Source organism: Schistocerca piceifrons, chromosome X (genome assembly GCF_021461385.2).
Source record: "Schistocerca piceifrons isolate TAMUIC-IGC-003096 chromosome X, iqSchPice1.1, whole genome shotgun sequence".
Lineage (NCBI taxonomy): Eukaryota > Metazoa > Arthropoda > Insecta > Orthoptera > Acrididae > Schistocerca > Schistocerca piceifrons.
Genome location: NC_060149.1, coordinates 148,281,002 through 148,293,818, shown reverse-complemented (window position 1 = coordinate 148,293,818; position 12,817 = coordinate 148,281,002). Strand labels below are relative to the sequence as shown.

Genomic DNA, 12,817 nt, shown 5'->3' with positions numbered 1-12,817 from the left:
ACATAAGAGAGAGTAGTCATCAATAATATATTCTCCTTCACTAGTTACAACAGCCTGCCAATGTTGGTGTAACTTTTCAATTTCGCAAATGTAGAAATCACGTGGTTTTGGAGCGAAGAACTCATTCAGCCACGTTCAGAGTGCATTTTCCATTCAGGAAGGAAATTCACTGAAGCTTGTACAATAGAGAGTGGAAAAGTGAAAATCTGAGGGTGCAAAATCAAGCAAATAAAGTGGGTGTAGAATGACTTCCCAACCCAACTCCTGTATAGCAATTTCTGTCAGTACAGCACAATGCAGGTTGGCATTATCATGGAGTAGCATCATTTCACACAGTCTTCCTTATTGTTGTTTGCATCTGCAAGACATCTTTGCTATTGACAATAAATGCAAACAGTGATGGTTACACCTCAGGAAAGCAATTTGTAGCACACCACACCATTGCTGTTCCATCAGACCATAACCTTATCTTTTGTGGAAGCAAGCATGTTTTGGGAGTTGCTGCTTTGTTTGGGCTAAACCATTTCTTTCTTTTCCTCATGATAGCATGAAGACACCATTTCTCATCACCAGTAATAATACAGGATAGGAATGGTTGGTGGTGTTCATGAGCCAATTGATGATGAGCAAGCAGAGATCCATATATGACTACTAATTTATTTTTGTGAGTCTGGCTTAGAGCATGTGGTAACCATACAGATGATTTTTGAACCTTCATCATCGTATGCAAGTGCCTCACGATGGTGGAATGATAGCAGTTCGTCACATTTGCTGCTTCTTGAGTACAGTGACATGAATTATTGTGTATTAAAGCATTTACATGATATTCATCAAACCGCAAAGATCTTCATGAATGAGGAGAATCACTAATGTCAAAACAACCCTCTACAAAATGACTAAACTATTTTTTTGCAATGCACTGCCCAATGGCATTATTCCCATACAAGGTGCAAGTGTTTCTGGGTGCCTCTGCTGCTGTTGCCACTCTACTGAATATAAACAGAAGAATATGTTGGAAAAGTTCTGATTTTTCAACTTGATACTTCATTTTCTAGTGTCCGCAGCTCCCCTTACTATCTCCAAATGACAAAATGACAATATGTAAACTCAGATAGCAACAGTTAACTACAAACAAAAAGTTATGAAGCATAAATAAACCCATAGAAACAAGAATACCAGCATCTGAAACAAAAATCATACAATCTTACACATCAAGCCAAGACTTACAAGAGTTGTTAGAAGTATTGTATTACTGTGTAAGAAGGCAATATTTTCACGAGAGGACACACACACACACACACACACACACACACACACACACACACACACACACACACACACACACACACTTGTGGAAAACCATCATCAGTTTAATATGATAAACTGAAGAATGGAAATTTCGAAAGTGCCAAATCTCACATTTGTCAGGGCAATCATAGACACTATATCCTTTCTTCTGCATAACTTATTGGTAAGATAATGAGACAAATTATAAAATAAATAACTTAAGAACATTCTAGGTGCCATGCCAAGGAACTGTCTGGTTCCAAGAGCCAAAAAGTTTTTTTTTTTGCTATTCATACTGAGGCATTACATTTTATTTGTGATAACAAAAAGTACAGAATGCAGCAGTAATGTTTTAACTAAAATTGAATTGTAGTCAACAAAAATCACTTCTCATTATTTTTAAATTGTTTCACAAGGAAAAAACCAAAATTGAGCTGAAGGAAAAAAATCTCTCAGTAACAACTTCTGTTTGTTACACAACTCTATTCTTGGGGTCATATGTTGCAAAGTTTACTGCAGCTCTCTCTGTGCTGTTGAGGAAGAAATATCATCAATAGGTCTTTCTGTTTTGCAGCTGAGAAACATGGTCACTCTTTCAGATGAAGTATGGTATTGCTTGCATCAGTCTAGGTCTGTCCTCTTAGATAAATTGAAATTTTTCCATTCTTATGCTTCATAGCAGAGTCTTCAATAGCTATTTGAGATGAACGAGCATGAGAGACTTTGACCACAGTGCGTTTGGAGACCTTAAACGCCCGCATTGACAATGTTTCAACAACATTTTTAAAATCATAGTCAGTTGCATGCATTGGAACTACATGGAATGGGTTCATAGCCTTAGCTGACAATAGTCTTGTGTAAATCTTGCAGAATAAAGATCTTGCTTGCCTTTCTTCATTTCTCTGTAAACGCAAAATCTGGCCTAGCCCAAAATTTCTCCCATTCACCACAACCTTGTGTGTTACCTGTTCAAACCACAGAGGAGACGATGCTTGGCACTTTGACCTGCATGGGGAGACACTGCTTGGCACAAAGACCATGCACCATCTAGTACTGAATGTTTGCAACATTTTTCTCCATAATTTTGCACTTGGATCAAGCCTAGGGACACACCACAGAGTACTGAGAAAACAATAGCTCTGAAATGCGTTTTGTGACAGAAAATGGCACTTCGAACATTTGACATTTCCACTCTTCACATGTTCTGTTTGATTTATGTAACTTGAAAGAATCATTACAAGAGCTACATATCTTCACCACACTACACTAACGGAAAATCAGCACTAAGGACAGATTGTGTAAACTGTGACCAGAGGTAAGTTTTGATGTTAGTTCAGAAACTACACTGTTCAGGACTCAGCCTTGTTGTACACCACTAAACATGGATGCACTAAAGGAGTTTCAGTGTCAATCTAAGTTAATATGAAAGATGCTTGGCAACACTGCTAAAATCGGATATTGACCTAATTATCACACTTTGACTGCAGATATTAATCTTATTCCATGGATACACAGCATTTATTATAGAAGGAGTTTTGGTGTAAAGGAGGAGGACAGTAAACAGAAAAGAAGTGATCTCCAAACTTCTCCCCCTTACAAAACAGACTGTTTCCTGGAATGCTTACTGGGCCAATATAAAGACACAATACAATGAAGAAAAAAAGAAATAAAAAGTAAAAGTTGCTATGGCCAACAAGGAAAAGGTGTCACCATTTTATATAAACGCATTCTTAATTATTCCCACTCTCACTGCATTGCAACCCATGTTAGTTTAATTTTCTTTTGGTACTGGAATTTCTTCATACACAGAATTTCACCCCAAAGTTATATGTAGTGCTTTGTACACAGTGTAATATGCTCTGGTTAAGCTTAGAGTCTGAGATTGCTTATACTACATTTAATGAAAACTACCCAGGATTCCTAAATTTCTCTGCTCTTTCACCACCAGGAGATTTGGGAGATGAGCACACTCCTCAGCACCTTGTTATTTGATAAAAAAATCACACTGGGTTTTCCTCATGTCGCTCCTTCCAAAGGCGCTTTGACGCATTCTTTCTTCAGTGAGGCAATGTAGGCTGATACCTTGCAGACAGCTCTGCGAGCTGTTGCTACATCTGCTCTAAACAAATCGCCAACTCAAAGCTTCCTGTAGCATAAAACCTTAATGTTAAAAGTAGTACGTACATTGCAGTCTGTGGTTTCAACATATAGTTTCTCAGCCTTAGAACTAACTGCTGCACAGTATTTTCATCCAAGAAAAACATCATTATGAAAATGGGATTGTCTTTTACTGTCCTCAGTAAACACATTGTAACATCCAGATATCTGTAAACTAAATAACAATAACTAACTCTGTCGTGTGTGTGTGTGTGTGTGTGTGTGTGTGTGTGTGTGTGTGTGTGTGTGTGTTTTTTTTTGTTGTTGCTGCTGATGATGCTGCTGCTGGGGGGAGGGGGGGGGGGCAGGTGCTAGAACTTTCCTTTACTTATGATTCCCTGGAGACAGTCTCCAGGGAACCTCAACAGAAAAATAAGCTGATTGGAATAAAGTAACAGTTTCCAACATCTTCGCAACTGAAAAAAAAAAAGAGAGACACAAATGTAAGTAACTCACCCGTTCAGCAGCTTCTGGATTATTCGGATTCTTATCAGGATGGTATTTTAAGGCAAGTTTCCTATATGTCTTTTTGACATCTTCTGCTGTAGCTGTCTTCGGGAGACCCAAAATTACATAAAGTGTATCACCAGATGTCCTATAAAAGTCCAAAATGAGAAGAAACAAATGAGGTCCATTGCAGCTCTCATTACATTGCCTACTTGGCATATTTATTAACACAGTAAAGAGAGACTTCAAAATTTTATGTACTGTAATATCTGAACTTAGCTAATACACACACATTTTGAGAAAAAAATATTACAACTTGAAAGTCCATTATGCAACTATATTAAATAAGCACGCACTGTCTTGCAATGGAAGATAAAGGCAATTTACTCACTTTTTCCATTTGCATCTGAGAAAGAATATTGCATTTAAGGTGACAAATATGAGATGATCTCTCAGAATTTACAAGAGTAAACAAACTTTAATGAGGTCAAAATCTCAAAAGTTTGTGCACAGGCTTCTCAAACTGGTTTTGCTGCTTTCTAACGTAATAAGCATTAGTCTGATCAACTGAAGAACCTAATTGAGCACCTCTTTTTACACAATGAGATGGGAAGATAAACAAATGCACGGAAAAGATGAACACACTACCTTTCAACATACGTACTTTGCTTTCACCTGAAAAATTACACCTACATACCTCCAAATATTTCACACAGTCCTGGACTGGAGTTTGCATTTAGTGCAAAGTACAGTGTTAACAAAAGTGTGAATTGAATGTACGATTAGATACAGATTACATACCCAAACAAAAATGATGTGGGCTGAGTAGAAAAACTGAAATGTACATCAGCAAAATGAGTGTATATGCAACTGCAAATCCATCTGTCTTGTATTTTTATGAAGAAACCATTATAACACAACTGTCTGTCCACATAACTCAATCACTGAATTAAAAGATTTTACATTAAAATTTCTTGATGCACCATTTCCTGTTGAGTTATTTTACCTTCAATCTTCCCTCTGAGTTCACTGAACAATCAAACCATTTCCGTAGCACTTTACTCAATGCCTTTCAAGTATCTGGCCAGCTTAATATCAGTTATCCACTTTGAATACATTTACAGAAAGCCCTACATGTCTCGCAAAATCTCTCAACACTGAACAATAACCTACCAGCAACAATTTTGTGAGCTACCTGACAATAATTATTTTCCATTTTTACCAACAACAACTTAATTCTTCACCACTAGATGATGATAATTGGTGTGTATAAATGTACAGCACAAATAGTTTTGTAATGTGGCTGTCAACACAACTTTTAAACAGACTGCATGTTTATTTACAGATGCTGAGAAAAATCTTTTAAGATCAGCCTTTAGACTACATCAAACTATACCCAACATAGGAAACCTAAATGAAATGCCTGCATTAATGGTCAGTTTAAGTAGTTACCATATAAGAATGGGTAGTATGAAGAACAACACAAGGAGCTCTGTTGCTTTTATATGTAACTCTCAATTACATTGTGATGAAGGAGAAAAATATTAGGATTTGCAGGAAAATTGTCCAATATTAGCCTTCTTCAGCCCACCTAGTCCAATATGCGGAAGGCAGTGAGATATAGCACAGTTAGCAGACATATGATTCGAGATAATTTTATTTACTTTAGAATTCAAAGTTATTTCGTGGTGGTGGTGGTGGTAGTAGTAAAATCGGACGATTTACCACTTCTCACGACACTTACTTAGTGTGAGAGAAAAATTTGTTTGCAAAACTTTACAACAAATTTATCACAACTTAGTTCACGTATCTCTTACTTTAGGGATCAGTATTGTATAGCAGGTATTTTGTTACCTGCCACAACTGAATTAATCTTAATCAGTTCAAAATAACGAGGAAAGAGAGTGGAGTGACTAATTTGAGTTTGACAATCATATTTTGCTTGGCAGTAAACAGAATAATACTTATGAATAAATGAGCACCCATTAAGTCAGTCTCGTCTTCCCAAACCCAAACAAAATTTAGCTGAATAAAGTATTGGGCTTGAGACCAATCAAAATTATCAAATGTCCAGAATGAAACGATAATTCAGAAGTACATTACATAATGAAGTAACCTTACCTCACAGACAAACACTGCTTAATGAAGAATTAATTTCAATCTTCACATTCTGTGAGCAGCACTCCGGGCCTGACGTAGCAGAGAGTGTTATCTTATTTTTTTACAACACAATCAAAAAAGCATTTGATAATGATATAATGGATTTATATCAGCCAATTATCACCATCAGACTAAATGGTTATACTGCAAGTGCTCACAAAGTTCCCTTCGTTTTGTCAACACAATTAAAACAAGGTATGAGGACAATGCAAAGGTAACACGTGCTTTTAGTCAATCTACTAAGACAGATTGGTCAAAACCAGTTATAGCACTGTGAAATGCTTTTGCGATTGTGTGATAAAAGACCATAATCAGTCACTTAATCTCCATGACCAGTCACTTAAAAAATGAAGAACTGTCTGTGAAAGTAAAATCACTTACGCAATGACATGTAGTACATACCTCTTACAGAGGTTCACTATTACATTCTCAATTGAAGTGAAATTAAGACACACTTCTGTTGGTGCCAGTCCAACAAGTTATGCAGATGAACCAACAGAGTTTAAAAAAAAAAAAAAAAAAAAAAAAAAAAAAATCAAAAGTGTGACTATGGCACATTAAAATTATTAATCGGCCTGCAAGCCATACTCTGAGGTGCAATAGGAACAGCTTTCTTGCTAAACACATCTATCAATGCTTCAAAATTATAATGACATGGAAGATTGCTCCGACTTTACAGCAGTAGTTGTGCAAGTCATGCTGAAAACATTTTTGTTGTTAAGGTACAATCTGCTCCACCTGTAGCAGAGAATAAACAAGTGCATATACATCTAAACATCCAAATTTCAAAAAAAGAGACTAACATATGTAATTGTATGATGAGCTATCATCTCATCATTCTCCTCATTTACAATGTGACTAGCAAAGCAATGGCAAGCCTTTTCCTTTTCATTGCTGTTATCATCACACACTAACATAACAGTATCATTTATAGTAGAAAATAGTGTAATGAAAGTAAAGTGATGTAAACATTGGTTTCATGGTTGGTTAGCCCTTCACATCTGTGTACTTAATGTATTACGGGAGGTAGTACACCTCTGATTATGGAAAAAATATTAAACTCATACAGCCACATTCCCACCACATATAAAAAGCATCACGAGAGGGGAAAGCAACAATAAGTGACAGAAAATTTATAATATATCTTAGGGTGTGGAGTTAGGCTCAAACCCCCAACTCTTTATTTATTCTAAGATCAACACGACCCCAAAGATAACGTTGTTTACACCAAGACTGCTCTTCCTGTGTTTCTTGTACCACCTTTATCCACAATACTGGAAATGCCCACAGCAGCATACTGCTTCAGATAGATAACCTATTTAATACAATATTGTAACTTGGCACTCTCTACAGGCTCTGTCAGTTCTGGATATTTAACACACCGGCTGCCACCAGCTGCAGCAAAGCCTCACGCCTTAAGTCGTTGCCTGGCAATGAAACATCCATCACTACATTTGCAGCAGTCAATGTGTTAACAGCTTTGTGCATGATTCTGGGCATCTGCCATACTCCACTAAGCAATAATTGATAACTGGGTATGTTACCAAATTACATCTTTACAGTTTCAAACATTAAATACAGAATAAACCATTACATTCTCAATCATTTGCATAAAAAGAACTTAAATGTGTGACAGGTCTCGAAAACAAAGTGGAAACAATCATTCATCCCATCATCCTGGGTGTTTTTCATTGGACTTTGAAGGCTTCAATAGGTGAGCATTAATCACTGCCAGACACGTATCTGACATGCTCCTTGTAAGCCTATGAAGGTAGTAGTGACCACACAATTGAGCGCCCCATAAATCCAAACATCATCACCCATTCTTTAATGAGAGCCCATTAGATTTCTTTGAGAGAGTGTGGTGGAACAGGATGACCACGAAAAATCCGTCAAACAAGTCCCACATATGGACAATGTTGTTTAGGTCAGAACTCACTGCCAACCACTCCATTACTTCACTGTCCTGGCTTCACTTGACATCGCTGCTGATGCCTGCCACATAAGCCCTGACATTAGAAGAAATTTAGGGCCACCACTGTAAGCAGCAGCCTCCATATGGCCCAACAGAATCTGTTCAGTGTACTGCCTGGCAGTAAGATGACCACGGACAATGACACGATCCATAAGGTTGTGAACAACGAAGTCTCCCCCACATCACAAAACCTCGGAAAACTGTTGATTTCCTCTAGAACATTTGGCAGGTACTGCTCACCATAGGTGCTGCACACGAAATGGCCCCTACCTTGCCTCAGAGGATACCAACACTTGCCTACAAATAACACATTTTGCCAGTGAAGAAGCTGATAGTTGACATGGGAACAGCAGAACTGAAGGGGAACTGCAAGATGTCGAATCAAGTGGGGTACTCTGAATAGGACGGCTGTATCTCAAAGTCCTTTCCCATAACCTGTTCATTACAATCCGATAGAACACAGCAGCTCCAGTGGCCCTTATGAGATAATCTTTCAGTGCTCTGGCAGTATCCATACAATGCTGCAATGCAGGGATGGCCCAATATCAGTCTCATGGGAAATTGTAATGCATCGATGACCTTTTTCAACCCGCCTTGTGTACTGACCTCTCTGTAGCATGTCGACAACCGACGGGCGACACACAGAGGCATTGTCATCTGAAGCGACACATTCTTTCTTCATCAAACAGATCATCCTGCCAACTTACACTGCACTAAGATATTGCATTGCATGTGCTTGGTTGAAGACAACATCCACCAATGACAAATGACATCTGTGTACCTCAAAAGAAAACATTTGGGGCACTGTAGTCACTCCCTTCTGATGAGCCACCTGACACTAATACATAACACAGCCAACAGATGGCGAGTTATTTTAATCATTGGCTACACTGAAAGCAAAGATCTCAATCCATGTAATAAGACCACACGTACAGCCTGTTTCAAAATATATTTAACAAATCAGATGATACCCATGTTCCCCTAATTCTTTTTAACAGTGTAGTAACCTTGCTGGTAGTTAAGTAATTGTTGGCATAACTGATACTATTCTGAAGGTTTCCATCTGACATTGCCTGTTTATCACAAGAATTACAAGTGTGTTTTAATGCATGTTTCTGGTGACATATGATGGCACCTGTTATATGCTTTATTGTCTAGGCAATTGCTTCCTTGGCAGAAGTTGCCATTTCTGACTATTAAAATCCACCACATCAATGTTACTGTGTTTTTAAAGCCAGCAGACAACCCATCTGTTACAAATTGTTAGAGGTTCAACAAGTAGGGCCTACTATGGCAATTCTGTGGGTTTTTTTTTTTAAAAAAACCAAGATGAGATGAAGCAGGGGCTTGCATTCCACAGACACCTATCAAAATCATTACTACAGATAGATTTCACGGTAAATGCAGTAGTGTTAAACTGGCAGATAGTGTGTGTGACAGTGGTGAGGAACAGGATTTCCAGAGGAACATTACTTCATTTCCAAACATGATTTATTAATCTCTATGTTATTATTGCTGAATCCAAAACAGCTCTTGTACAAATATTTTGAAATTGCTGTAAATTCTACAACTGGCTTTTTGTCATTTGTGCTTGGCCTTTGCATTCCAGTTGACTCTACCAACACCACAAAACTGGAATTTGAAGGGTATTTTCAATTCCATCCCCCCCTCCAGGAGCAACTACGTGTGTGACATGATGTCTCGAGATTTTTCCTTCTTGTTTGTCAAATTCAAAATTCAATTGGAGCTTGCATTCAATCAACTAACCAATCTTCAAGCTTAATGAGTACTACTACATTTTGGTTTCCATGAGTGACAAAATTTCTAACATAACCAGGCTTCACAAAAATAAAGCACCCACGTTCTTAGTATTGTAACAGTGCAAGGCAAAGCATCTCCCTCTTTGCATTCAACAAGACATCTGTGGCCATATTCAATTATTTAAAAAGAAAACACACAAACTTTTGCCTATCATATTGATGAATGCACTATATGCTTTTTATTGAGACTGATAAAATTTTTCGATCGTAATGTTTGCAATAAAAAATTACAACTTGAATTAATAATTCGTAAATTTTACAGTAAAACAACTCTTCTTTAAAACGAGCGTCACATTGAAACAAGTGTAAAACGAACTTTTGTCAGTTTAAAACAAGGATAAGAGTAGCGCGTTATCATGCATCATGCTCTTAGCACAATTTAAAGCACGTTTTACAAGTCTCTTAAACACTATACTTTTTCTGATACGCGCTGAAAGATGCAGCCAGAACTTAATTTTATTGTGAGCGTCATACATCGGCATAACACTACAGGCAACTGTCAACCATTATGACATTTATTAGGTAAAATAAAAAGAAAATCGATCACACCATAACAAAAATTACGACTTACGATAATTTTCGCCTGTCCATCGTGCCGTTCACTTCTCTCCACGTAAATGTCTTTCAATAAATCGGCCACTCAGTAGAATTGATTACGCTCGCCGTTCATAGAGCTACAGTTCAACAAAACGCTGCATTTCAGTTCTCATTACTGCTTAAATCAAGAAGAGTATATTACATATTACTCACATATCCTCATTAGCTTTTCATCAGTACCTTCAGTGAGGAAAAAACGCCTTACTACATATAATATAACACACTGCTGTCGACCTTCCTGCTTCGCCAAACACCCAGCCCCGAACTCCTATTGACCAGTACCTTGATAATATATACGTACGCATCAAAGACATTACTACAACAGATAATTTCCGCCATGTTATTTCTCTAAGATATTGTCTTACAATATGATCAGAAGTCAGAACATGATTGCTCCGTGCAATACCGTTCTTCTTCAGCTGTAGACACCAATCTTAATCAAAAGTTTTTACCGTTTATTGTTGCTTTTGTTAATGACTTGTAAAGAACAGTTGTATAAATGTTACGGATTACTTTCCCTTAAACAAGTCTTTCCAATACCTATTCAGACACTCAGATTATATAGGTTTCGTCAACGAATTATTTACTAGCAACAAACAGCACTAATATACATTATGAAAGTATTTAGAAACATGTACGAGAAGAACACTGAATATATCCATACGAGAAATTTTGTAATATTACTTACAACAAACTAAATGACTGTATGAGGTACGTATTACAAATACGTAAAATCGTCCAAAGAATGCCAGTAGGTTCACACTAATTTTCGAAGGTCCGGCGTTTGCCATACACTATTGTGTACATAGTGGCATAACTGCTTGCCTTATAACATTTAATAAAACCAAATTAACATTATTATATCCTACCGCTCAAGATATCATAACATTTTACAATTCACACATACGCTTCTAGACATTCTAAGACAGTATTTTACTACTTTCACACAGAAATCAAGGTGAAAATAATGTGTGACGCAATTAACACGATGTCAGCGTATTACAGGCTGTAACATGAACAACTAAGGACGACTCCAAAAGAACTGTAAGAAATGATACTCAAAAAGTATACCTTACCTGTCACAACCTCGTATGTGAATTTTTATTTGTGACTTTTGCAAATAGAGGTACACGGTTGACTGTCTAAAAATTGTGAAGCACTCAGAAGGCATTGTTGGGTGTCAACGTAACTTCGCACACACTATCAATGTGTAAGTAAATTATTAGTATTTCAATTCTCTGTGACCAGTAGAAGGCAGCCACAGTATATTAGTGGTGTTCCCGTTAATCAGGCGTGGTGAGGTACATAAGGAGCTTGAACATCTATATCTACAGGGTGATCCACGAAGATATGTAAATATTTTAATATGTTATTCTACAAGTAAAACTACAGAAAAAAGATCTTATAAACACAGGTCCGCAAACGTTTAGTTACGGAATTACGGCTAATAAAAGATTTTTCCTGTAATTTAACAACTTCACTAATATGAAGCCATCGCATAACTGTACAAGGCTAAAGTAAAGCACGATTTCCATTTATTTTGTTGTTATCGATCTGGTGAATCGAATAAAACATGTCCCAGACGTGTATCTGCAGTAGTTTTCCAGAACATCGCTGCTGGAAGTTACGTTGCACTGTTACATTTGGGTGGGCTAACTCGTTTCAAGGTTAGGAAACGACTGAAACAATTCACTAACGGTTACCCACAATGACATAAACGTTTCTACATTCTTAATGGAAAGTAAACAAATTTACTTCAATAATAATCATTTCTTCTCAGGACGTTCTGGAAAACTACTGCAGATACACGTTTGGGACATGTTTTATTAGATTCACCAGACCATTAACAACAGAATATAAAAAATTCGTGCTTTACTTTAACGTCGTACAGTTTTGGGATGGCTTTGTACTAGCAAAGTTGCTAAATTTCAGGCAAAATCTTTTATTAGCTGTAACTTCGCAAGTAAACATTTGAGGATCTATGTTTATATGCACTTTTTTCTTTAGTTTTACTTGTAGAATAACATATTAAAATATTTGCATATCTTCGTGAATCACCCTGCATACTCATCACCAGAGAAAATCAAGCAAGAACAGCAGCTAGGTTGCTTACCTCCCGCCACTCTCGGGCTCTATGATCAGTTCGTTAGTGCAGTGCAGTGCAGTCCAGTACATCTATACTCCATGAACCTTTGTGAAGTGCATGGCAGAGGGTACGTACCACTGCACCAGTTAGCTCCATTCACATATGGACCGAGGAAAAAAAATGATTGTTTAAATGCCTCTGTGCATGCTGCACTTAATCTAATTTTATGTTCACGATTCCTAAGGGAGCAATATGTAGGGGTTGTAGTATATTTCTAGAGTCATCATT

At 37.3% G+C, this 12,817-nt stretch overlaps 1 protein-coding gene across 5 annotated transcripts in view; it reads right to left on the bottom strand.

Annotated features, from left to right (window-relative positions):
• LOC124723235 (dnaJ homolog subfamily C member 5) overlaps nt 1-10,756 on the bottom strand; it is an 81,644-nt gene extending 70,888 nt beyond the window's left edge. For 3 of the 5 annotated variants that reach the window (XM_047248427.1, XM_047248430.1, XM_047248431.1), the window contains exons 1-3: nt 10,624-10,755; nt 10,418-10,538; nt 3,901-4,039 (exon numbers count right to left, since the gene is read on the bottom strand). In XM_047248427.1, coding sequence (XP_047104383.1) covers nt 3,901-4,039; nt 10,418-10,437 — 159 coding nt within the window. In that variant the 5' untranslated portion in view covers nt 10,438-10,538; nt 10,624-10,755. Of the gene's footprint in view, nt 1-3,900; nt 4,040-10,417; nt 10,539-10,596 lie in introns of all 5 variants that reach the window. The other 2 variants (XM_047248428.1, XM_047248429.1) reach the window with 2 other exon arrangements.
• Between the last annotated feature and the right edge of the window lie 2,061 nt (nt 10,757-12,817).